The 13360-nt window shown below is 38.8% G+C and overlaps 1 protein-coding gene across 1 annotated transcript in view; it reads left to right on the forward strand.

Moving 5' to 3' along the window:
* The window catches only part of PLCB1 (phospholipase C, beta 1 (phosphoinositide-specific)), a 457703-nt gene that overhangs the window by 385960 nt on the left and 58383 nt on the right, over positions 1 to 13360 (forward strand). Inside the window, exons 26-31 of the mRNA XM_010007158.1 lie at positions 41 to 260; positions 4063 to 4243; positions 6392 to 6468; positions 6559 to 6648; positions 8911 to 8968; positions 10763 to 10849. Of these exons, the coding sequence (XP_010005460.1) occupies positions 41 to 260; positions 4063 to 4243; positions 6392 to 6468; positions 6559 to 6648; positions 8911 to 8968; positions 10763 to 10849 (713 nt within the window). The remainder of the gene's footprint in view (positions 1 to 40; positions 261 to 4062; positions 4244 to 6391; positions 6469 to 6558; positions 6649 to 8910; positions 8969 to 10762; positions 10850 to 13360) is intronic.

Consider the following 13360-nt stretch of genomic DNA (forward strand, 5'->3'; position numbering starts at 1 on the left):
TATTAGAAAATTGAAGTGGCTTTTGTTGTTATCATTGTAGAAGTGGAAGCACAGACTATTGAGGAGCTAAAACAACAGAAGTCTTTTGTTAAGCTTCAGAAAAAACATTACAAGGAAATGAAGGACCTTGTAAAGAGGCACCACAAGAAAACCACTGACCTTATCAAAGAGCACACTGCAAAGTATAATGAGATCCAGAATGACTACCTGCGACGGAGAGCAGTTTTAGAAAAAACAGCAAAAAGAGACAGTAAGAAAAGGTATGTTGATTGTAGCTCTCTTGCTTTTGGCATTGGAGACCTTTGCTCAGGTCTTCTTTTATAATACACAATTAATATGGAGGTGACATTAGAAGACAGAAAAAGAAATAAAAGCAGCAAGATTCCTAGGTAAAATGAAGTTAGGACCTTTTGATATGGAAATCATCAGAAAAATCCCTGTCCGTGATGTGCTGCTCCTCTGCTAGAAGCCAGATAAGTTGTTCACCATGTTACACCTGTTTCCTCATAAATGAGAGTATGCAATATTTATCCTGGAACTTCCTCTGGACCATGGGTGTGGGTAGGTGACCGAGCTGTACTGACAGCAAGGGTGAGTGGTTAGGTACTGATCTGAATCACTAAGTGTGAGAGGGGGCAGCCCCTGTATGCTGGATAGTTCAGGAACCAGACTGCAGGGTGAAGGAACTCAAACCTATCTGGATAAAGTGTTTTACTTTTCATACTCAAGTCAATTGCATCACATTTTATCAGAGCACCTCATCTTCTCCCATGCTGATCTCTCCTTTAGTAATATGAGTTTCATGGAAACTTCTGCCCACACTTAATAGCACAACTTTATAATGCAGCTGCTTTTTCAAGCAAGGAGTTCTTGCAGCCAGCACACATGGACATTCTGCCCATATTAAGCCATTGGTTTCCTCTGGGCCACTACAGTGTGCTGTCTGGTGTGGAAGAGACCCAAGTATCAAAACAGGAACAAAATTTACTCTTATGCTATTTATGGGTAAAATTGATATTCTGAATTTGGGGATGTGCAGAGCGTTGTCTCCAAGCTAGAGCCCTGGAAAAAAAACTTCATGCAAGAGTAGAAGGCATCAGATGTATAATTAAGTGAAAAAAAACACCTGAAAGCTATAAACATCTGACTGCTGCTTAAAATACCATTCATCAAGACCACTTTGGGATCTCTTAATGATTGCTTGCTTTGCCTCTACATGCACATCCTTCTGTGCAGTATCTCTTTCTAAATCTTTACTGCCCTATTTTTTTTGTGTGTGCTGATTTAATTTGTGTATTATTTGTTTAGGTAATAATAAAATAGGAGAGTTGTAGTTATCATTATCAGTTTTAAATGAAAAGACTGTTACAGCTCATGAATCTTCTACAATTATTGTATTGATCATATAGTATGGGGCTATATGTTAATGAAGATAAATTCTGAACTCCTGGCAAAACATGTTCAGAGAGGTACAGTCAGGGCCTGATACTGCTACAATTGAATGATTCTTTCTTCCCTTAGTGCAGCATTGTCATTTTAACATAATTTATTTTATAAAGTAATTAGAAAAGCACAGAAATCCTTAAACTTTTACATAAAATATAGCTGCAGTTCTTAAATATTAAGATATTGTGTAAACATTAACAAAAAATTGCTTGACACTTTGGTGGGAGGTCATTAGAGAAAAAGGCTGCAGGCATGCTCTGGCTGCTAACCTTCTTGATTGTACCTCTCATTTTAAGTGCTTGGGATCCAGGCCATAACTTTTCCCTTGGAAGGAGCTTATTCATTTATGCCTGCCTGATGACAGAATGTCGTTTGGTTTAATAAGAGATTAACACTCATAATATATCTATGTTCAGTTGGCCACAACTGTTGCCAGTTTTTGGGCTTCCAGGTTCAACACTTGAGTTTAACAAACTCCCTTAATGACTTGCTTGTCAGCTGCATTGGCTGTTTTCCCTCCTCAATGCATGCCACAGCTAGTGGCAGCCATAACTATGTGATTCTTTTTCTCTAGCATATTCTATTCAGATGTAAGCAGGAAAACAAACTGAATTTAAAAAAAAAATAATAAAAAATTACTCTTATCTTTAAGTAAAAAGGATTTGGGTTTTATTTTGTTGTGATCTGACCATAAATCAGTCATGGTATCAGGTAATAAAACCCTGCAGGCTGTTATGTGGAGCCATCACAGTGATTTTGGAGATGTGAGGTTTTCTGTGCAAATACAGAGAAATATGAAGGTTAAAAAAAATCTGAGGTTGAATTTTTAAAAGGCAGGAATATATTTTGAGGGATTTTCAAACTTGCAATTACATATCAGCTCAAGCAGCAGACTTCTATTAGAATCCCAGATCCCCAGGAAAAGGTGATTTTTATCATTTTAAATTCTTACTGCAGATATTTGCCTGTAGCTGCAGAGTATAAATCACTGCTTCCTCAGGAGTCCCAGTATCAGATTGCCATACTAAGGTATTGTCTCCAGGCAGAAGCAATCCATGTTTTATGCCCTTGTCTAAAACTGGGCCAAGATTCAGTAAAGTCATTGTCTAAATGAAGTTTGAAGTATTTATTTATACACATGCACAAGTGTTTTGCTGGTGAAGTTCTGAAGCTTTTTTAATAATTACGTCCCTTAAAAGACAGCCTTAGTATTTTAGCCAACATCTGAAATAGGCCTTACTTCTTTTTCCTGAAATTCCAAGAGAAAACGCAGAGTGTATTGTAGAGTGTAATGGCGTAATATGCTGACATTAATATTCATTAATGCTGTCTTCTGGCTCTGTATTTAAATTATCCTCACTTATCACGCTGACACCACTTGACCTCTCAATAGGAGGTTCACATATAATAAAAAATACAAGACATAGAAAGAAGCTACCTTGGGTTAATGTCCTCAGACTGATGAAAGTAGTTCCACATTATTTCAGTTGACGTAACTCTAATTTGACAGCAGCTGCAAACTTGGACCTAGGAAAGGAGAGAGGAAGCCAGTGCAGCAAGTTCTCTGAATTGTAATCTCTGCAAATTTCTGGATAGCAAACTCATTTTTTCTCTCTGGGTGTCAGGCCTCTTTGTTCAAGGTTTTGCTGCTTTGTCCATCACATCCACTATTCTGTGGTTTCCCAGGCAACTGATTTAACACCCAAGTACAGCAGGAAACACAGCAGCAGAGCAAGGACACGGCATAACCGTGTGGTTTGGTTTTGTTTTTTAATGTTTTTCTTGGGTTTAGTTTGGTAGTAGCCTGAAAGTGATACTGCTTTTGCTGCTGATTTTTAACTTGAGCAATTTTGTGTCATCATTTCTCCTTTCACAATTACATCTATCCTTCCTTCTGTCCTAAGAAAGTAAAAAAAAAAAAAAAAAAAAAAAAAAAAGGCTGATCTATAGTGTAGCTTTTTAACTTCCTCATTGTATTTTCATTTGCTCCTGTATGCTGCCTTTCTGAGGTTTACCCCCCACTGGGGTGTAATTATTCCTCCTGAAGTCAGCAGTCGATAGAGCACTTTCCTCTATGTGTGCTATGCATGGCATTTCCTGAAGGGGGAAGGAAATACCAAATAAAGGGAAGTTCCTGCCATTTGAAGGATTTTGGAAATGCAGATGTAAAGTTATGCTTTTAAATTTATTGCTAAATGTATCCAAGGATGACTGGGTTTTCAAAATACTTAGTGTTCACCATTTCTGTTGAGGACTCTAAAGCTTTGAAGTTCAAGTTACATGTCTGGAAGTGGATAAACAAGTTCCATAGGCATCTGTTTATGGGAAATCTTGGCAGCTGCATTTATAACTCATTTATATTATGCCCGGTAAAATGAGGTTTAAAAGCAATAGCGTCCCATAAATAAACTGTCAACACTATTTTTTTTTTCCTAAAATATTAAATTCTTGGACTTACTACAGCTAAAATAATCTTCTGGTCCCATATTTGGTGCTAAGAAACTTCTTAATGGCCTACGTATTACAAGGAGCCTTAAAAAACAAGGTTTGAATATGGGGCAGAGTGTACATGCCTGGTGACTTAGACCTTGATGGTGTATTTGTGTGTCTTTGCAGATCTGAAACGGGCAGCCCAGACCACAGTTCTTCAACTATTGAACAGGAATTAGCTGCCCTGGACTCTGAAATGACCCAGAAGCTAGTGGAGCTGAAGGAGAAACAACAACAGCAGCTGCTAAATCTCCGACAGGAGCAGTATTACAGTGAAAAGTACCAGAAACGAGAGCATATTAAGCTGGTACGTTTCTTATGTTGTCTGCTTTTCTTTAGCTATCTCAGGGTGAGTAATGAAATCAGCATGACATTATAATTAAGCTTCCTCTTACTTGGAGTCCATTTCAGAGTTTGGTTTCCCTGTGGTCTGTTACAACTTCAAGGGGTTGTTGCATCCACTTTGTCACTAATGCTTCTAACAACTCAAAAGGCTTTGGATAGAAGGCAGAAAGGCAAGCAGGTTTTTTACTGCTGCTAATGCAGAGAGGCCTTGCCTCTAGTTATGTAAGTCTCAGTTTACTGCAGCTTTTGGATCATTTTCCCGTTTTGTTCTGCCACTTTTTTAAACATGAAACACTCAAAGAGCCAGGATTAACTGGAAAATAAACCAAAACACCGTGAAAATAAAGACATAAAAATAGATTCAAACGTTCCCCAGGGCATAGGGTTGTGCCAAACAGTGTTCCTGTTGGAGATGAATGCTTTAAGTGGATGCAGGACGTAATCTGTATATGGTGAAGAAATGGCTGAAGCCAGCTTGTGTTTTTACAGCTGGAGTTTGGCTCACAACTACAGTGGGATCATAGGCCCTTTGAGCTGGAATAGAGGAGCTTGGGCAGATGGCAGCTGATGCTGATGGATATTCTCAGGCAGAAAAGAACATTTTTTAAGTGTGTTGTGGGAGTGTAAACTGTTTCTCAGCTGCAGACAATCCTCCTTCACTATTTTTTTCCTATTATATGATGTTTTGCCTCATTACTGTTGGTTTAAATCATTTGTCTCTTCTACCATGCCATCCAAAAAGAGGTCAGAGGAGTGATATGTGTGGATATTGCTCAGCAAGGCCTTTTCACCAGTTCATTCCTATGGATCGTGGCATGAAGCTGCAGTTCCCAAGTGACGCCCTGTTTGTCAGCAGTTGTATGTGAATCACAGCTGCTCCAGTGGGAGTGCATGGATGCAGTTGGTTACCTGTGCCACAAGGAGAGAGCTCACATTCAAGTAACAGTTGTTGGCTGCATTTCAGAGATTTTAATTTTTATAAAAATGACCCATTTTGGACTCTCAGAGTTTGGCTTCTATTGTAAGCTAACTGACTTCTCATTTCAAAATGGAAAGTGGCATTTCTCAAAGCAAACTTACATTTTCAGAATTGTCCATTTAGGTAGTGCCAGGATAAATTCATATTTTAGTGCAGAACCCTCAGGCAGCTTTTCCTCTGAGCTGTGCAAGCGTTAATATTCTGATTAAAATCTGCTTTGCAGCCAAGAGATTCTTTCTGATGTCTTTTTTTTTTTTTTGAGAGCCTACTGTTGGTATCTTTATTCTTTAAGGAATTAAAAGCTGGATCAGACTAGCTAGGCATTATTATACATTCTCTGATTCATCATCCTGAGAGGATTATTATTATTATATACAGTATCAGACTTAAACTAGATGGGGTGATCAAAGTAAATGGGTCCCATTTCCTACGTGAATTCACCAGTAATTGAACTTGCACACAAGCCCTTTCTGTGTGCCTTCTCACATCAGCATCAGCACCACAAGCATGTTTTTTGTTAGCAGTTTCAGCACAAATCAGATTGGACCCAACACTGCACAGCAGATTTCAAGCTCACAACTCATATTTTTTGTACCCATGAGTCTGTGATCAAAAATGTAGGCTATTCTTATCTATACTTAGCTTTCTTAGCTATCATGCATGAATTTTCAATACCCACCTGACCACACTGAAATCCAAGCTGTTCCAGGTAATAATGCAAGAGGAATGTTTTCAGCACTTAGAGAGAACCTTGAATATTCAGTCCTGCAGGAATTCAGTTTGTAGTTTGTATTGCATAAATTCAATTTGTGACCATTCATGAATTATCATAGGTATTTTAATTCCTAGCAAAGCTAAAATCTGCAAAATACATTGTGATTTAAAACTTAACATTCTGCGACTAGATCACCTTGATGTACAGAGACTTTCTGTGTAAGTTGCATATATGCAAGTTTGGCTGTTAAGAATGCATTTACACTGATAAGAACACTCACTGGCTTTTAATCACTGGTCATTAACCAGGAAATGGTGTAACACTTTCATGTCTGCTACAGACTTTGTGGAGACTTAGATATATGCATGATATTTAGCTGAAAATACTTTTGTTTCTTCTGGTTTGTTTGTTTTCAGCTTATTCAGAAGTTGACAGATGTAGCAGAGGAGTGCCAGAGCAGCCAGCTAAAGAAACTGAAAGAAACATGTGAAAAGTAAGGCACTATTCCCTTACAAATAATTACTACTCTGTGTGGATTTTGTTTAGATGCCTTTTGAACTTGCCTTTATTTTTTATGCATTAGAGAAAAGAAAGAATTGAAGAAAAAAATGGACAAGAAGAGGCAGGAGAAGATCACAGAAGCAAAGTCCAAGGATAAAAATCAAATGGAAGAGTAAGTCTATCCCTGGATCCATATCCTTATGCCTTACGAGGAGACAAGGTTTTTCACAACTGGAAAATCAAAGAAAGGTCTTGACCCTAAATACAAGGCCGATTTTAGTCAGACTATAAGACCTCACCAGAGCAGTGGAGTTCTTCTTTCTTCTGCTGATACCAATTTAATTTCCTGGGACTAATCTAATCTCCTGTGAGTATTGAGAGCTTGGGTCAGCTGCAAAGGTGCTGATGTGTGGTGTTGGGGACCTGCCTGTGAGTGGCATGACAGAGCGATTCACCACGATGCTGTTCATCCAGACACTGTTTCTCTGAGTATAAATAGACTTCGTGGCTTCAGTTCCTGCAGGGTTTGATTTCACCTTAACTTAGCTTTTGATTTTTGAGTTATCCATTCTTCTTAATTCTGTTAAAGCTGCTCTCCAGAAGAAATAGCAGCAACACGCTGGAAGGTTTGCTCTACTTTTGTGATAAATTCCCCTCAGATGCTGGGCTCCTGGTTCTTCTCCAGTGATAGTGTTCTGCAGCCTGCAGTTACTTCAGGTGGAAGAGAGAGGAAGGGTGAGCTCTGAGAGTGCAGTTTCTGAGAACAGGGATAGGAATATTAATTTCATTTATGCACAACCAGATAATACCAACTGTAGTTGTGCAAGTTGATTCTATTCTTCCCAAGGGCACAGTATGTAGGTTTATTTGTCCTTCTTCATTTGTTTTTGCAAGCAGCTCAGAAAGAAAATGGACCATTTGAATCTTCCTCTGTGTGCTGAGATGTTCCTGCTACCAGTCTTTAGTAACATTTAAGGACAGTTAAAAAGAAAGAAGGAACAAAACAACAACAAAATCCAGAATAACTGAATTTTACCATGCAGCAAAGACACAACTATGTTTGGTTTTCTACAGGGAAAAAGGTTTATACAGATTTTGGAGCCTCTTGACATAGAATCTGGGTATTTGGTAACACTGAAAGGTCACACACACACAGTGAAATGCATCTTATAATTTAAGGATCTGTAATATAGTGTTTTAATAAACATCCTAGAAAAAAGATAACATTAGAATAATTGATTATGAAAAAAAAAGGAGAAATACTTAATATGCTTAGAGCTGATAAAAGGGCATGGAAGTCATATTAGAAAAAAGTAGTTGGTCATTATGAAAATGTTATAGCAGTAAAAATCAATTGCAGTAGGAAATTATTTGCTAGGAGATTACTGAGACATTAGTGACAAAGGCTCAGAAACAGACAACTAGAAATTGTTTTGTGTTTCTTTTTCCCTTTACTTTTCTTCTCATTTTTCCCAAGGACTTCCTTGTGCCTTTGGGAAAGGTGAGATGGGAATTACATGGGAAATTCAGCTTTCTTCTGTCAAGTGACACAGTTTGTCCTCACTCTCACAGTAGGACAAAGAGCAGCAAGACCTTCAGGTGAATCCCATTCAAGTCATCCAGGCTAGCCTGCTTGTTTAAAGCTTTTAGACAAATTTAATAAAGAATCTTACACAGAGATAACACATTGTATTAGTTTTTCTTACTTAATTTTTCTAATTGCTACATGTACCCAGGGCTTCTGTAACTACCAAAACCTGTAGGATTTTAGTGGCACCTGAAGAGCAATTCACTGTTCTTGACCTTTATATTACTGTCCTGAATCTGGTCAAGTCAAGTATCCACAACTGGTTGTTTTATGTGCGTTTATCTCTTTGGGGGATCTCATCTTCAGCCTCTGACCAATGGTTACCTAATAACTTTCTCACAGAGTCACTTCAAGTTCAAGTATTTCCTCCAAATTCAGCTTTATGTGGTTTACATTCCAAAGCCGGGGACCAAAGTCGAGTCTGCCCTGCTGTTTGTGGGAACTTTGTCTCTGAGATGTCCCCAGCAGTATATGCTCACTGACAGAGACTATATAATGTACCACAGCAGGGCAGTGTGCATCTGCTAACAGTGTGTCTTCCTAGACTGACACTGGGGTCTTAAGGAACAGCACCATCACCTTGAAGATGCGGCAGCACCGTGTGGGAAAAGCCTGTTGTGAAAGAGCAGGGAGGGTTGTGGTAGGTCATGGGGAAATCTGTCTGAGCCCTTCATAAAAAAGATTAAGCCTCTTCCAAAAGGCACATTCAGGAAGTGGATAAAGTTAAGCAGGCAGATCCATACATTCAAAACATTGCCTTACTTATTTTGTAAGGAGTTCAGTGGCGTTTAAATATTCTGGGTGTGATCTTACTGACTCCAGTAACCATTGGTTGTTTCTTCCCAGAGAGAAGACTGAAATGATTCGATCTTATATCCAGGAAGTGGTGCAGTACATAAAACGGGTATGTTGAGCCATACACTTACATTTCATTTTGGGGATAAATTGTCAGTTTTCATATTTTAGATCATATTAAACTGCAGATTATAAGATTCGGTATAAAGGTTGTGCAAGTGCTGATTTTTAACAGATGCAGTGTAGGCTTCTCTTCACATTCTGGTTAAAGAAAAATCGGAATTTCAGACTGATCACTGACTGTTAGTCTGTGTTTGAGGAATGGTGCTAAAAGGGACAGATTTTAATACAGATATTATTTAATCTTTGACTATCCTGTGTTTATTCATGGAAAACCTGCCAACTTCTTTTAATTGGCTTGCTGTCCCATGAATGCAAAGATTGCATAAGGAACTCTGAAAGTCAATAAACATTTAATTGCAGAGTATATTTTTAACCTTAATTTCATTTATACAGTTACTGAAATGCAAAAAAAACCCACCACAAAACCCAAAGCAACATTCTGTGAGCTTTGTAAGTACAAGTAAAAGAATTTCATTACAGGTGTTAGCTTTATTGAAAGGGTAGTAGTGTGCACTAGGCTGAATTACAGAATCGCAGAATCATTGTGGTTGGAAAGCATCTCTGAGATCACCAAGTCCAACCAAACACACAAAAAAGCAAAGAAACACAAGCAACCACACACACTCCACCAAAAAACACCCACAAAAAATGCCACAACCTTGGCCACTAGAGCAGGGCCACTAGGGCAGGGCCTGAAGTGCCACATCTACACGTTTCTTGAATGCCTCCAAGGATGGTGACTCCACCACGTCCCTGGGCAGGCTGTTCCAGTGCCTAATCATTCTTTCATTCCATACAGAAATTCTTCCTCATATCCAATCTGAACGTCCCCTGCTGCAACTTCAGGCCATTTCCTCTGGTCCTGTCATTATTTACTTGGGAGAGGAGGCCAACACCCACCTCCCTACAACCTCCTTTCACGTAGTTGTAGAAGGTGATGAGGTCTCCCCTCAGCCTCCTCCTCTCCAGGCTAAACATCCCTAGTTCCCTCAGCCTCTCCTCATATGACTTGCTCTCTAGACCCTTCACCAGCTTGGCAGCTCCTCTGGACACACTTCAGCCCCTCAATGTCCTTCTTGTAGTGAAGGGCCCAGAGCTGCACACAGCACTTGAGGTGTGGCCTCACCAGCGCCGGTACAGGAGCACGGTCACTTCCCTACTCCTGCTGGTCACACTATTCCTGATGCAGGCCAGGATGCTGTTGGCCTTTTTGGCCACCTGGGCACCCTCTTGGCTCATGTTCAGCTGGCTGTCAACCAGCACCCCCAAGTTCTTTTCTGCATGATGGTACCTTCATGAAGGTATGCATTGCAGTGTTTTGATGTGTGAAATCACTATGAAACTTATGACACTATTAAATTTTCTCTTAATTTCAGTGCAGACGGTTCAGTTCAAAATTTGGCCCAGTTTTGCTCACAGAGAGTGTTTATTTAGCACTATAGGATGCAATTCCTTTTCTTCTGGGAACAGAATCCATCTTGCACAGCTCATATAATAAAATCTAAATTTTTTTAATGCATTATGCTTTTAATAGCATTAGAAGTCTACAGTAAGTCCTTTAGACACTTCTGATTCTAAATCCCACATGTGAAATCTGAGATACTAGGTCTACATACAACTGTTAGATCAGTTTTGCTCAGGCTTGCTTGTTACAATGGTGTGTAAGTTTATACTGGAATCATTGTTTTGATAATAACATTTTGAGGCATGAAATATTTGTTGGGGAAGAGGTAGAAAAGTGGGGATATGCAATCTCTGAAAAAAGATTCTGTTCTTTCAGCTAGAAGATGCTCAGAGTAAAAGACAGGAGAAACTTGTAGAGAAACATAAGGAGATTCGTCAGCAAATACTGGATGAAAAGCCTAAGGTAAAGAGTTTTTGAACAATGTTAAACTGCTAAAAAATATCCTCCAGGAAGGAAAGTGTTCTTACAGCAGGTAGGCTGATGTTTAAACATGAAAAAGTCCATTCATAGCGTCATAGCCACTGTTTCTGATAGGATGAAAAAAAGTCAAGTAGCAGCCTACTATGGAGCAGCACTTCAAGTCCATATGCCATATAATGGGGTGTGTTTTTTAGTACTCATATTGTTGTAAAGCTTTCAGTGTAAGTGGCACTTCTGACCAGCAGAGTGTGCCCTTCACTCTCTTGTGCTTAAGCAGTACAAAAACAAAACACAGTTGACATTGAAAAGAAAAGAGATATCTTTTTAGCATGCTTAATGCAGATATTTGTAAAAATTGCTGAGGAATATTTTAAGGAACACATTGTTTTCATAATAATAGTGCTTAATAGTCTACATTACTTGCTGGATTTCCTCTATTTGATTTTGTGCGCTGCATCTACCTGTAATATTCTGAAACACAGGTTTTCATCCTCAATATTGTGGGCTGACTTGTACTTCTAGTGAAGCTGATGGTAGCTTTGCCATTGACTTCAGTAGAGGAGGTTTAGAGTCCTCCACTTGTACATGATTTTCCTTTAAGACCAAGATAATTATATAATCAGGTTTCTGTATGGAGGGAGACTTGTTTTCAGCAGAGTTCATACCCAGGTATTATTCTTCACAGCTCATTGTGTCATGTCTGCTTTCATTTCTTCTGCACTTGCTCAAATGTGTGTTCTAGGCTTGACTTTTCATTTCTTCTCTGTGTCCACAGTCCTAATGTTTCTGTGCTTGTATTACAGCTTGAGCTCTAGCACTGGGTGTCAGCTAATTGGTGTTGTCATGTCATTTCTGTGAAATATCCAGAGGATTAATTAGGCTAAGGTCAGAGTAGCTGGAAGTTTACAGTAGTTTGGAAAAATAAAAATGTCTGCATCTTGCATTTTCTACTCATCTTTTTGAAATTGTGTCTATAAATAATCTGGAACTTTTCAATGTCATAGGCACCTGGGTTTTATATTTGGTGCTCTAGGATTTTGAGCTTCTCAAGGACAGGAACTAAAAGGATTGGGAATTAAATGCTGGAATTCTGAATTTCAAATAATAATATGCTAGTAGTTCTAACATGACTTTTCACAAATCCTGGGGTACTTGATTGCTTCTATGTCTTTTCCTCTTTTTTGGTTTGTTTTCTTGCTTGCTTAAAGTTATTGATTTACTGAGAAGCAGCATAAAGCACAGAAAATTTGTCACTGTGGCCTTGGGTTGCATTTTGAAAGATTGTGCTGGACCCGAGGTGTTAGACTTTTCCATCATCTGTCCATGTGCCAAGTGTTAGGTCATGGCACAGAGCAGCTCCAGATCCCTTTTCTTCCCCTGCATCTGGCCATCAGTTAAAATGCTGCAGCCATCAGCCCTCCTCAGTGCTCTCAATTTCTCCTGAGAAAACCCTCTGCAGTAATGTGCTTCACAGGGCCTGGATGCAGGTTTGTTTGTTTTTTTCCTTTCCCACACACTGAAATGGGCAAACTTTGCTGAATTTATGAAGCTATGTGCCTCTTGTTGGCATAAGAGGATTTAGACAAAACACAATTACTCATTTTATTAAGTCTCTTTTAATGTATTGCTTCATGTTCATATTTCATATCCATATTTGGATCCATAGTGACAGGGCATATGATATAACAGATCAAATTATTTCCCAGCTGAGAAGAACCAATGTATTTTATGTAAACAGCAGCTTTTCTAGGGGCAGCTTTTTTAACAGGCTGGTCTCTCATGCTTCAGTATTGAAACACCCACTAAAATTTATGCTAGCTGTGTTGTAAAAGGGTTTTCTGGCAGTTCCAACTCAACCCCTAGACAAAGAGTTTAAAATATTAAGAGGGAAAGAATTTTTAGTATTTTTCCCAGTAATTCCTTTGGAGAAAGATTTTGCCATCATCAGTCACTGTCGTTTGGTTATTTATTATTAACTCACAGTTTGTTGGGTTATGCTTTGTGCACAGAGCTCTCTCATAGCTGGGAAGAATATTGTTTCACAGGGAGTTGCCAACAGAGTGCCACACCAGTGCGGGTTTTTGGATGTTTGTTTTTTTTTAAGTATGAGTTTGCAGCTTCCTTTGTTGCAGTGTGTATATGTCACCAGAGCAAAATTTCCTTTAGAGTGCTGAAATCTTAGGCAACAGCTTTTAGAAACTGCACAAACTGGATGCGAAATGTATTGGAGGCAGAGGGCTTGCTTTTCTTTAAAATATCGCATGTGATAAGGTGAAAGTACTTATCTCAGAACTGATTTGCACCCTTAAACTCTACCTCTCCCACTTGTATATTATTTCTTTTTAATGCTTGGGTGTCAGACTGTTTTGCAGCTTTCATTTGCAGGCCTATTTTGTAACAAAAAAAGCTATTTTTCTCAAGTAAGAGCTAAAAGCTTTACTTTCTGAATTAATACTATTAGGCAAAAGATTGAAAGTAGTTTTTCAGCTCATT

This window comes from Chaetura pelagica, unplaced genomic scaffold (genome assembly GCF_000747805.2).
Source record: "Chaetura pelagica isolate M959 unplaced genomic scaffold, ChaPel_1.0 scaffold111, whole genome shotgun sequence".
NCBI lineage: Eukaryota > Metazoa > Chordata > Aves > Apodiformes > Apodidae > Chaetura > Chaetura pelagica.